The 12,656-nt window shown below is 44.3% G+C and overlaps 1 protein-coding gene across 2 annotated transcripts in view; it reads right to left on the reverse strand.

The window, feature by feature from the left end:
- Window positions 1–12,656, reverse strand: part of Mfsd11 (major facilitator superfamily domain containing 11) — a 35,398-nt gene that overhangs the window by 6,540 nt on the left and 16,202 nt on the right. For both annotated transcript variants that reach the window (XM_045158018.1, XM_045158019.1), the window contains exons 8-10: window positions 9,980–10,020; window positions 2,990–3,055; window positions 1,340–1,465 (exon numbers count right to left, since the gene is read on the reverse strand). In XM_045158018.1, coding sequence (XP_045013953.1) covers window positions 1,340–1,465; window positions 2,990–3,055; window positions 9,980–10,020 — 233 coding nt within the window. The remainder of the gene's footprint in view (window positions 1–1,339; window positions 1,466–2,989; window positions 3,056–9,979; window positions 10,021–12,656) is intronic.

Raw genomic sequence — 12,656 nt, forward strand, 5'->3', positions numbered from 1 at the left:
CAATCTAGCCCAAGATGACCTGGGACTCACTTGAAGAAAGCCTATGCTGTGCTCTTCTGTCCTCCACTTCTGGTCTCCAGGATAGTCAACTTGTCCTGGACTTGCATCCTGATGTGCCTATGTGAATCTAAGTTTGTAATTTCTTCATTGCCTCTCTGTTTTCGTTTTTCAAGGCAGAGTCTCACTCTAGCCTAGGCTGGCCTCAAACTCACAGTAATCCTCCTACCTTAGCCTTCCCAGTGCTAGGATTAAAGACTTTTGCCACCACACCCAGGTTTTTTTCTCTTCTTTTTCTTTCTTTCTTTTTTTTTTTTTGAGATCACTAGCTTTAACTGGCTCTGTAACCAAGAATGAACTTAAACTCCTGATCCACCAGCCTCCAAGTTCCACGTGCTAGGATTAAAGGTGCTCATCCCCCTCCCTTCACCCACACACAGTCTTCATTGTGATGGCAGCTAAAAGAGTAGAGGCATCACACTGCTCTGCTCACTTTCAGACCTCATACGTACAGTACCTAATGTTCTAGGTGCTCATTTGCACGGAGGCAGGAGGACAAGGAGGGTGGAAGGAGAGTCGAGAACTGAGACAGTGATCAGCCAGAGTATACTGTGACCAAGAATGCTTAGTCATGCAGACCTCCTGTGGTGCTTTGACTCAGGTTCCCCCATAAACTTAGGTGTTCTGAATGCTAGGTTCCCAGTTGATGGAGATCTGAGAATTAATGCCTCCTGGGAGTATATTGTTGGGGGCGGGCTTATGGGTGTTATAGCCAATTTCCCCTTGCCAGTGTTTGACACACTCTCCTGTTGCTATTGTCCATCTTATGTTGGCCAGCATGTGATGTCCACCTCTGCTCATGCCATCATTTCCCCCTCACCATCAAGCTTCCCCTCAAGTCTGTAAGCCAAAATAAACCCTTTTTTCCCAAAAGCTTCTCTTGGTCGAGTGATTTCTACTAGCAACGTGAAGCTGACTGCAATACCTCCTTCCCCAGCCCCAATTCTTCCCTGATCTGAACCTAACGCTCACGTTGGTGCCTTGAAGTGGGGCTGAAATGCTTATATGCTCAAAACCCATGCTGAAGCACAGACTGAGTAGCTGATTTTCCAGGCTAATCTTGACCTTGAACTCCCACAGGGCCAGCTTCTAGGCCTAGTTTTTTGTTTTTAAGGTAGGGTCTCTCACTCCATCCCAGGCTGGCCTCAAACTCACAGTAATCCTCCTACCTCTGCCTTCTGAATGCTGGGATTAAAAGTGTATGTCACCATGCCAGGTTTAGCCCTGATATTTTTTTTAACAAAGGCATTTAAACAAACAAAAAAGGAAAAAACCCACAAACCTAAAATTTCTCCAATGCCAATGAAAATTCCAGAAAGCCCAATGAGGCTTTTCTCTTCTGTTCCAAATTTGTTTATAGCACCAATGCAGGTTCCATATACACCAGAGAAGAAAGTTAACTCCAGACCTTTAGGAAAAAAGAAATCTGATTTAACTTTGCTCTATATTCAGTCTCCTTCATGTATTTTTCTTCATACATGTCTAGTAGTAGGTGTTCTAGAAACATATACAGTAAACACATAAAACATGCCCATAGACTGAAATGGTGCCGTTCTCCAAGCAGAGAGTTGGTGTTATGTCACCCATAAAAGGGAATCAACCACTTGCTATGGACTCACTGGTATATCCTCCCCCAATTCCTATACTCAACTCTTAATACCCTGAACATGACATGTGGAGATACAGCCTTCCTTTGGGAGAACACAAGAATGGAACCCCCATCATGATGAGATTAGCGTGCTTTTAGGTAGGAACACCAGACAGCTTATGTAACACCCCAACTGTGTCTGCCATGTGACCACATAACCAAGACAGATAGATGAGGACCCTCACTAGAGACTGGTGAGGACACCAGCCTCCAGTGCTGAGAGAAATCAATGAATGAACTTTTCTTGGCTTCACTACATAGGGAATCCTCCTGCCTCTGGTCCTTGAGTGCTGGGAATACAGGTGTGCCATTATGCCCAGGCCAGAGAATCCTCCTGCCTCTGCCTCCTGAGTGCTGGGAATACAGGCATGTGCCATTATGCCCAGGCCCAGCTCAGAGTAGTTTTTGTTGTGAACTTTTCCTTAACACAGTACTGGTCAAACCCATGGCCTTGTACTTAACAGACAAGTGCTCTACCACTGTTATGTGTCCATTCCAACCACAGCTTCTTTCTTTTATTTTTCTTTTATTTAGTTTTTTTGAGTTAGGGTCTCACTCTAGCCTAGGCTAGTTTGGATCTCATTCTCGGTAGTCTCAGGGTAGCCTTGAACTGATGGCAATCCTCCTACTTCTGTCTCCCAAGTGTGGGGATTAAAGGCATGTACCACCATGCCCAGCAAGCCAAACCTTCTTAAACTGTGGATCATAAGGGAATGTGTAGCTCAAAGAATTTAACAAACAGGCTGGAGAGATGTCTCAGTAGTTAAGGTATTTGCCTGCGAAGTCTAGTAACCTGGGTTCAATTCCCCACATAAAGCCAAATGCACAAAGTAGCACATGATTCTGGAGTTCCTCTGCAGTGGCTAGAGGCCCTGTGGCATCCATTCTCACTCTGGCTCAGGGCGGCCTTGAACTCAAGATCAGCCTGCCCCAGTCTCTCAAGTGCTAGGGATTAAAGACATGAGAGACCCTGCCCGGCACAAAAGGAGTTTCTTTCTATTGTCAGCCATCAGACCTCATGGAGCAGGTCATGCAGATAAATGGAGCAGGGGCCTGACAAGATGTGAAGAAAAAGACAGACACCCAGTCAGACGGAGAATGACCCAGCCTTTCATCTGACCCAGCAGGTACCAGACATGTGAACAAGATTGTCTCAGAGGCTCCAGCCCCAGAAGCCCTCTGAGGTGGCAGCACAGGTCAAGGCATGGATGCCCTCTCTGCCACCTTCATCAAGTGAAGCCAAGCAACAGCCCCTTAGCCGTGTAGGCCGTCCAACCCCCTTACCTGTGTAGGCCGTCGTAACGCTGAGAAGGAGCATCTCCTTGGTGATGCATAGCTTAAGAGACTTTTCTACAAGAAAGAAAATGTAGAGAAACACTGCTTCAACCAAAACATCCCTCATCAATAGCCAGTAAACAAACACTTGGGCGCATAAGTTAAGTTTTTGGATTAAAATGCTTAAGGCAGTGCTTTGTAAAAAGAACATTTATTTCTAGTGCTGAAATATGTTCTAGAGTCACATTTTTCTCAATACACTGTTTTCAGTTCTTATAACATGAAGAGGAGGGAGAAAAATAGAGGCCAATAGGACAATGAAATCTTTCAGCAGATATGATTAAAAGGCTACAGGTAAACTGGCATGGTGGTGCACAACTTTAATCCCAGCACTCAGCAGGCACAGGAAATAGTTTTGCCATGGGTTTGAGGCCAGCCTCAGACTACATACTGAATTCCAGGTCAGCATGGGTTACAGTGAGTCACTACCTCGAGAAAAAAAGGGGGGGGGGGCTATAGGCAGATGTGATGGCTCAAGCCTGCAAGCCCATTAGTCTGGAGGCTGAGGTAGGAGGACTGCCATGAAGTCAAGACCAGCAGGTAAGAACACTTGCCACACAAGCAGGAGGGCCTGAGTTCAATGTCCAGCACTCACGCCAAGAGCTGGGCATGGCCATGCACACTGGTACCCGTCCTGGAGCGGGCAGGGATAGGGAAGTCACGGGCTTTGCTGGGCAGCCAGTCTGGCTGAGAAGACAACAGCTTCAGGTTCAGTGAGCAACTCCATCTCGTGGAAGAGGCTAGAGGACACTGAACATTCTCCGGCGACCTCTTCACACATGCACACAGGTTATATGCATCTGCACACATGTGCTATACTATATGTGCCAACATATGCCAGAAAAAAAAAAAAGGTTAGGCTACTCAGCGAGTCAACAACTGGCAGAGAAGTGACTTCCTCTGAGGAGAACACCAAGGCTGGGTGGCATTCTGAGACCTGTCTGCAGACCCGAAGGCTCTTTCCAGGTACCTCACCTTGCTCTGTCTCGTGTAGGTGAGAGTTGCAACACAGAATGAGGCACTTCTAAAAACTCTGTGGCTCAGGTTGTCCTGGAACCCACGATGTAGGCCCAATTGGCCAGGAATTTGAGATAATCCTCTTGACGCAGCCTCCTGAGAACTGGGATCACAGGCGTACATCACCACACTGCCTCGCCTTTTATAATTAAAGGACTACCAGTCTCATACACTAAACAGAGGGACTCAGATTTAATTTTCTTAGGTTATTGGTTCACAACTTACATAAATCATACTGTCCTGGCTCTATGTAAAAGAAGTTACTTTTTTCTCTACTAAAATATAGTGAGAATTGAGCCAGGCATGGGAGTGCATTTTTAATCTCAGCACGTAAGATAGGAGGATCGCCATGATTCCAAGGCCACCCTGAGACTACATAGTGAATTCTGGGCCAGCCTGGGCTACAGTGAGACTCTACCTTGAAAAAAAAGATAGAAAGACAAAGAGGTAGGGGAATGCAAAGAGAGAATAAGCAATATTAAAATTTCACCCATCCTTTTCAAATATTTCCAGGTAAAATACATAATACAAAGTTCAAAATAATTTTTTTGGCCAGTTGTAGTGACACAGGCCTTTAATTTACACTCAGGAGGCAGAGGTAAGAGGATCACTTGAGTTCAAGGCCAGGCTGTTTGTTTTTTAAACCTCAAAAAATTAAATAAATGTTTTTGGCTGGAGATGCCTTAGTAGATAAGGTGCTTACCTACAAAGCCTAAGGACGCATGTTCAATTCCCCAGCACCCACATAAGCCAGATGCACATGGTGGCACATGCATCTGGAGTTTCTTTGCAATGGCTAGAGGCCCTGGCACACCCTTTTTTTCTCATAAATAAATAAATAATTTTTAAAATAATATTTTTATTTATTTGTATATGTGTGTATATATACCCATGTGTGCCAGGGTCTCGTGCCACTAAAAACAAATGTCAGATACATGCACCACTCTTGCGTCTGGCTTTATGTGGATACTAGGGAACTGAATCAGCAGGTTTTGCAAGCAAGGTCCTCAAACTACTAAGTCATCTCCAAAGCCCCAAATTTTTTTTTAACTTTTTTTTCAATTTTATTTATTTATTTGACAGAGAAAGAGGGAGAGAGAGAGAGAATGGGTGTGCCAGGGCCTCCAGCCACTGTAAATGAACTCCAGATGCATGTGCCCCCTTGTGCATCTGGCTAACGTGGGTCCTGGGGAATCAAACCTGGGTCCTTCGGCTTTGCAGGCAAATACCTTAACTGCTAAGCCATCCCTTCAGCCCCCAAATATTTTTAATTTTAAAAAGTATACTAGGAGGCTGGAGAGATGGTTCAGCAGTTAAGGTACTTGCCTGCAAAGTGACAGGGTCCAATTACACACATAAAGCCACATGCACAAGGTGGTGCATGTGCCCAGAGTTCTTTTGCAGTGGTTACAGGCCCTGGCATACCTATTTTCCTCTATCTGCCTCTTTCTCTCTCTCAAATAAATAAATAGTATACTAGACTGGCATGGTAGCATGTCTTTATCCCAGCACTTTGGAGTCTGAGGCAGGAGGATCACAGTGAGTTTGAGGTCAGCCTGGAGCTACCAAGTGAGTTCCAGGTCAGCCTGGCTAAAGTGAGATCCTGCCTCAAAAAAAAAAAAAAAAAAAAAAAAAAAAAATTAGCTGGGCATGGTGGCGCACGCCTTTAATCCCAGCACTTGGGAGGTGCAGAGGTAGGAGGATCACCATGAGTTCGAGGCCACCCTGAGGCTACATAGTGAATTCCAGGTCAGCCTGAGCTAGAGTGAGACCCTACCTTGAAAAACCAAAAAAAAAAAAAAATAATAATAATAATAATAATAAAATTAAAAACAGTAACTACACTGTCAAATCATGTTCACTTTAGAACAATGAGAAGATATAACCACTGAAGACATTCTACATTCTAACAGTGTCCAGTGGACTGTAACAGTGGGTACCCACACAGCTGCTCAAGCCCACAGTATGTACAATACCAAGAAAGAGTCCTAATGTAAAGCATGGTCTCTGGAGATTTGTAACAGCCATACTATTCTGCTGGGAGATAATGATGATGGCAGGAAATTGTAATGGGGTGTGGGAAACATGCTATATTTTCTGCTCAGTTTTGCTATAAACCTAAAATGACATAAAATAATTTTTTTTTTGCCAGGCAGGGTGGCACACACCTTTAATCCCCGCACTCGGGAGGCAGAGGTAGGAGGATTGCTGTGAGTTTGAGGCCAACCTGAGACTACATAGTGAATTCCTGGTCAGCCTGAGCTAGAGTGAGACCCTACCTCAAAAAACCAAAAAATAATTTTTTTTTAGTTAATTCTTTTTTAAAATATGTTATTTGAGAAAGAAGGAGGCAGACAGAGAGCATGGGCACACCAGTGCCTCCAACCACTACAAACTCCAGACACATGTACCACCTTGTGCATCTCGCTTATGTGGGTACTAGAGAATCAAACCTAGGTCCTTAGGCTTTGCAGGCAAGCACCTTAACTGCTAGCTCCTAAAAACTACTGTTGTTTTTAAAAAGCCTCTTAAGTACACATAATCTATTTGCAGAAATTGATGATTTGATCCTGAAATTAATATGGAAATTCAAGGGACCCAGGGGTCACCAAAACAATCTTGAAAAAGAACAAAATTGAAGGACTTGCACTGTACAAACATACACAGTCATGGGCACAGCAAATTAACTCAAAATGGATCATAGCCCTGAATGTAGGAAAAGTACAAAACTCTTAGGGGAAAAAAAAACAAAACAGTAAATTTTCATAGCCCAGAGTTAGACAATCATCCTGAAGCCGGGCATGGTGGCGCACACCTTTAATCCCAGCACTGGAGGCAGAGATAGAAGGACTGCTGTGAATTCATGGCCAATCTGAGACTACATACTGAATTACAGGTCAGCCTGGGCTTGAGCAAAACCCTACCTTGAAAAGCCAAAAAAGAAAATCTTGGGCTAGAGCAAGACCCTACCTAGAAAAAAACAACAAAAATTCTCCATATTTGGCTTATTTTTTTCATTGAACACTAAATTTCTTTAAAAAAATTTTGGGGGGTGGGCTCAAGGTAGGGTTTCACTCTAGCCCAGGCTGACCTGGAATTCACTATGTATTCTCAGGGTGGCCACCCCAAGTGCTAGGATTAAAATCATGTGTCACCATACCCAGTTCATAAATTTCTTTTTCTTTAAAATTTATCTAGATTCGGGCTGGAGAGATGGCTTAGCGGTTAAGCGCTTGCCTGTGAAGCCTAAGGACCCTGGTTCGAGGCTCGGTTCCCCAGGTCCCATGTTAGCCAGATGCACAAGGGGGCACACGCGTCTGGAGTTCGTTTGCAGTGGCTGGAAGCCCTGGCGTGCCCATTCTCTCTCTCTCCCTCTATCTGTCTTTCTCTCTATGTCTGTCGCTCTCAAATAAATAAATAAAAAATGAACCAAAAAAAAAATTTAAAATTTATCTAGATTCAAAAGGAGAGAGAGAGGCAAAGGCCCCTTGCCAGTGCAAACAAACTCTAGACACATGCACCACTTTGTTCACCTGACTTTACATGGGTACTGGGGGATCAAACCCAGGCAGTCAGGCTTGCAAGCAAGTGCTTTTAACTGCTGAGCCATTTCTAGGCCTCCAATTTCTATAAGTTTATTTCAGTCCACTCCTACTCCCCTCTGGCTCCTGTGGAGGCCTTTTGACAGACAACCTTCTAGACATGCAAAGCTGAAAGCCCAACTTCCAGTGGTGATGACCTCTCATGCTTATTTACTATTTATCTATTTATTTATTTGCTGCTGGTCTCTTGCTGCTGCAAATGAACTCCAGATGTATGCACCATTTTGTATCTGCCTCTGCATGGGTGCTGAGGAATTGAACCTGGGAGGGTTGGCTTTGCTAGCAAGCACCTTTAATGGTTGAGCCATCTCCACAGCCCTGAATGACCTCCCTCTTTAGTAGGGGAAGCAGGCTATATCCTATTTAACTATGCATGAAGCCCAATTTATACTTATGAATGCATTCCTAAAAACCAGGAAGTTAATAAAATAAAAGCCTGGAAAAACAGCTCTAATGATACACTCTATAGAGATACAGGAGGTTCAGACACTCACACCACCACGGACTCTTTCTAGGCAAGCGCCCTACCTGCTGAGCCATCTCTCCAGCCCCACCACAGACCCTTCCTAAAACAGGCTACAAAACTCATCAAAAACAAGCTTTGTGGTATCTGAGCCAGGCCTCAGCTGATTAGAACAACAGCTCCCACACTAGCCCAAGACAATTCAGCCAGTTCTCATAAACCCTTAATGGCTGTAAAGTCCTGAGAGCTGATTTCTTACAGCAGGCTTGCTAAAAGAGTATGGCCCAGAAGGCACTCCCCATGGAGAGAAACTGCCTCAGTGAGATTCTCCCCAGAAAGACAAGCTTGGAGTCAGAAGACCGCCTGTCTGAGGAAACCTCACATGTCCACTGTATGAATCACTGGCTCTACCCATAAAGGGTCGGGCTCAAATCCAGCTCAACCACCACGTGACTAGCTGGCTGACCTTGGGTAAGATTATACATACATACATACGTGTGTGTGTGTGTGTGTGTGTGTGTGTGTGTGTGTGTGTACGTGTTTTGTTTTTTCAAGGTAGGGTCTCAGTCTAGACCAAGCTGACCTGGAATTCACTACATAGTCCAACTGTGGGTTCTGGGAAATCAAACCTGGGTCCTTAGGATGCACAGGCAAGTACCTTAACTAAGCCATCTCTCCAGCCATTTTTTTTTCCCCCCAAGGTAGGGTCTTGGTCTAGGTCAGGCTGACCTGGAATTCACTATGTAGTCTCAGGGTGGCCTTGAACTCATGGCGATCCTCTTACCTCGGCCTCCTGAGTGCTGGGATTAAAGACGTGTGCCATCATGCCTGGCTCCAAGATTTGTAAATTTTTTTCAGCAGACTAGATTCCAAATTTTCTGACAGCCTGTTGTCCTGTCAATAAACTAATGTCTGCTTGCAAAGGTTGCATCCTCAGTCGGGCATGGCGGTGCGCACCTTTAATCCCAGCACTCGGGAGGCAGAGGTAGGAGGATTGCTGAGTTTGAGGCCACCCTGAGACGACACAGTGAATTCCAGGTCAGCCTGAGCTAGAAACAGACCCTACCTCAAAAACCAAAGTCGGGGGGGGGGGGAGCTGGAGAGATGGCTTAGCAGTTAGTATGCTTGCCTGCAAAGCCTAAGAACCAAGTTCAAGTCCCCAGTACCCACATAAGATAGATGCATAAGGCGGTTCATGTGTTTGGAGTTCGTTTGCACTTGTTGGAGGCCCTGGTGTGCCCATTCTCTCTCTCCCTCTTTCTCATCTATCTGACTCTTTCTCAAATAAAATAAGTAAATAAATAAGAATTTTTTTTAAAGTTGCAGCCTGGACAGTGATAACCACATGCTCCCCAGCTGCCAACTGCTGAGTTATCACCTAACCCAGCCACTGAAGGGGGAAGTCTCCTTACATTCCACAAAACTTGCCTCCACTCCTTCAACTGTCTAGTTACTTGGAAGTAGCAGCTCTGGAAGCCTGAGCTTCTCCTCTCTACAACGAAGACAGGGTCTCTGCACAGAGCAGAGCCCTCAGAACTGTTGTGATAACCACAGGAAGAAAACCATACGGACAGTTCCACAGAGTCCTCGGAGACGAAGAAGGCTCACAGGGCGTGTGTACTTCAAGGAGTGGCCAGCAATTTGCTCTCAGCTCCCGGTGTCAATACAGCATCCCCACGCCTGAGGCCTCTTGTCAGCTCTCACACACTGCTCAGATGGGCTGACACACTACCACTCATCTCTTACAGCCCCACATTAGCATGACCATGGAGGGGACTGATGTGTTTGAGAGTTGTATAACTGGAAATCTGACAACACTAGGGGACTGTCAATCCAGAGTTACCAGAGAATACTTACTAAATGCATCTACTGCCTTTGTCATATTGTTCTGGGCAGACCTAAGGAGATAAAAGAAGACAGGTTTCTGCTTGAAAATTGAAAAGAGAACAAAGGTGCTAACTGGATACTAAGTGGCTATCTCATTTCATTTAGCTTTGTAAAAGCTCTGTCCTCCATGTGGCCTGCCAAGTTTGTCTAATGACTCTCACTGTTCTTTGCTTCCCAAGTCCCTGCTTCATAGCGTTTAAAGCGGTGCCCAGCACCTACCTCTTCATTGTGACCAATGGAAGACAACTCTTCCACAGAAAATTGGTTACACCCTAGGGGAATAACACCTGCTGTTGTTGGCTAAATGAATATATTATGCTCACCAAACTGCCTTATAAGCACTTTTCTCAATGTTCATACCCATATATTAATGCTACTCTCACTTTTGATTAGAAGAGCTTCTCTTTTCATATGGCAGTGACCTTGGGATGACTCAGAAGGCATCAAGGTGCTGAGTAGAAGTGACAGCACTGAAACCTCTCTATCACGCCTTCCAAGGCTCAGGGTCCACTGCGGAAAAGGTGGTGGAAAAAAAATGTAAAAGCCGAAGGAAGGGTAGGACTGCTTACAATGCAATCTTCCAGACACAAAATGGCCTGGATATCCATGACTTCACAGTGCCTGACACTACCTACACAAGACCATCATAATAGGAGGAAAAGATGATGACATCAAAATAAAAGAGAGACTAATTGACTGCAGGAGGAGATATGGCAGAGGGGGAAAGTGGGATGGGAAGGGAATTATCATGGTTTATGGTCTATAACTATGGAAGCTGTAAATTAAAAAGTTGGAAAAAAACATGTTACACATACTGCCTTTGTAGAAATGGGCTGGAGAGATGGCTTAGCAGTTAAGGTACTTGCCTGCAAAGCCAAAGGACCCAGGGTTGATTCCCCGGGACCTACATAAGCCAGATGCACAAGGTGGTACATGCTTCTGGAGTTTGTTTGCAGAGGCTGAAGGCTCTGGTGCGCCCATTCTCTTTCTTTCTTTCAAATACATACTTCAGGTAGGACAGAAATATACTGCATGGGGGGGGGGGTGAAGAGATTGCTCAATGGTTAAGGTGCTTGCTTGCAAAGCCTAAGGACCCAGTTCCATTCCTCAGTATCCACATAAGGCAAATATGGGAGGTGGCCCATATGTATGGAATTCATTTGCAGTGGCTAGAAGCCCTGGCGCACTCATCCTCTCTCTATATATGCCTGCCTCTTTCTTTCTCTCTCAAATAAATTAAAAATAATTTTTAAAAAGGGCTGGAGAAGACGAGCATGGTGGCACATGCCTTTAATCCCAGTTATCATGAGGCAGAGGTAGAAGGATCGTTGTGAGTTTGAGGCCTCCCTGAGACTACATAGTGAATTTCTGATTCCCCAGTACTCATGTAAAGCCAGATGTACAAAGTGGTGCATGTATCTGGACTTCGTCTGCAGAGGCTGGAGGCCCTGGCAAGCCCATTCTCTCTCTGTCTGTCTCTCTTCCCTCTATCTTTCCCTGCTTACAAATAAATAAATAAATAAACTTTTAAAAATTCACTATTGTAACATCAGACCGGAAACTTTGAAACTGATAGAGGAAAAAGTAGGGGAAACCCTTCAACATATTGGTCTTGGCAAAGACTTTCTGAATACAACCCCAATTGCTCAGGCAATAAAACCACAGATTAACCACTGGGACCTAATGAAATTACAAAGATTTTACACCGCAAAGGACACAGTGAAAAAAGCAAAGAGGCAACCTACAGAATGGGAAAAAATCTTCGCCAGCTATATATCTGATAGAGGATTAATATATAGGACATACAAAGAACTCAAAAAGTTAAATAATAAGGAATCAAACAAGCCAATCAAAAAATGGGCTATGGAGCTAAATAGAGAGTTCTCAAAGGAAGAAATACGAATGGCATATAAGCATCTAAAAAAATGTTCTACGTCACTAGTCATCAGGGAAATGCAGATTAAAACTACATTGAGATTCCATCTCACTCCTGTCAGATTGGCCACCATCATGAAAACAAATGATCATAAATGTTGGCGGGGATGTGGAAAAAAAGGAACCCTTCTACACTGCTGGTGGGAATGTAATCTGGTCCAGCCATTGTGGAAAACAGTGTGGAGGTTCCTAAAACAGCTAGAGATTGATCTACCATATGACCCAGCTATAGCACTCCTAGGCATATATCCAAAGGACTCATCTCATTTCCTTAGAAGTACATGCTCAACCATGTTTATTGCTGCTCAATTTATAATAGCTGGGAAATGGAACCAGCCTAGATGTCCCTCAACAGATGAGTGGATAATGAAGATGTGGTACATTTATACAATGGAGTTCTACTCAGCGGTAAAGAAAAATGAAGTTATGAAATTTGCAGAAAAATGGATGGACCTGGAAAGTATTATACTAAGTCAGGTAACCCAGGCCCAGAAAGCCAAGCGCCACATGTTCTCTCTCATATGTGGATCCTAGCTACAGATGACTGGGCTTCTGTGTGAGAATGAAAATACTTAGTAGCAGAGGCCAGTAAGTTGAAAAGGAGACATAAAGGGTGGAGAAAGGAAGGGAGGAGGATACTTAATAGGTTGATATTGTATATATGTAATTACAATGATTGTAATGGGGAGGTAATATGATGGAGAATGGAATT

The sequence above is a fragment of the Jaculus jaculus genome, chromosome 9, assembly GCF_020740685.1.
Source record: "Jaculus jaculus isolate mJacJac1 chromosome 9, mJacJac1.mat.Y.cur, whole genome shotgun sequence".
Taxonomy (NCBI): Eukaryota; Metazoa; Chordata; class Mammalia; order Rodentia; family Dipodidae; genus Jaculus; species Jaculus jaculus.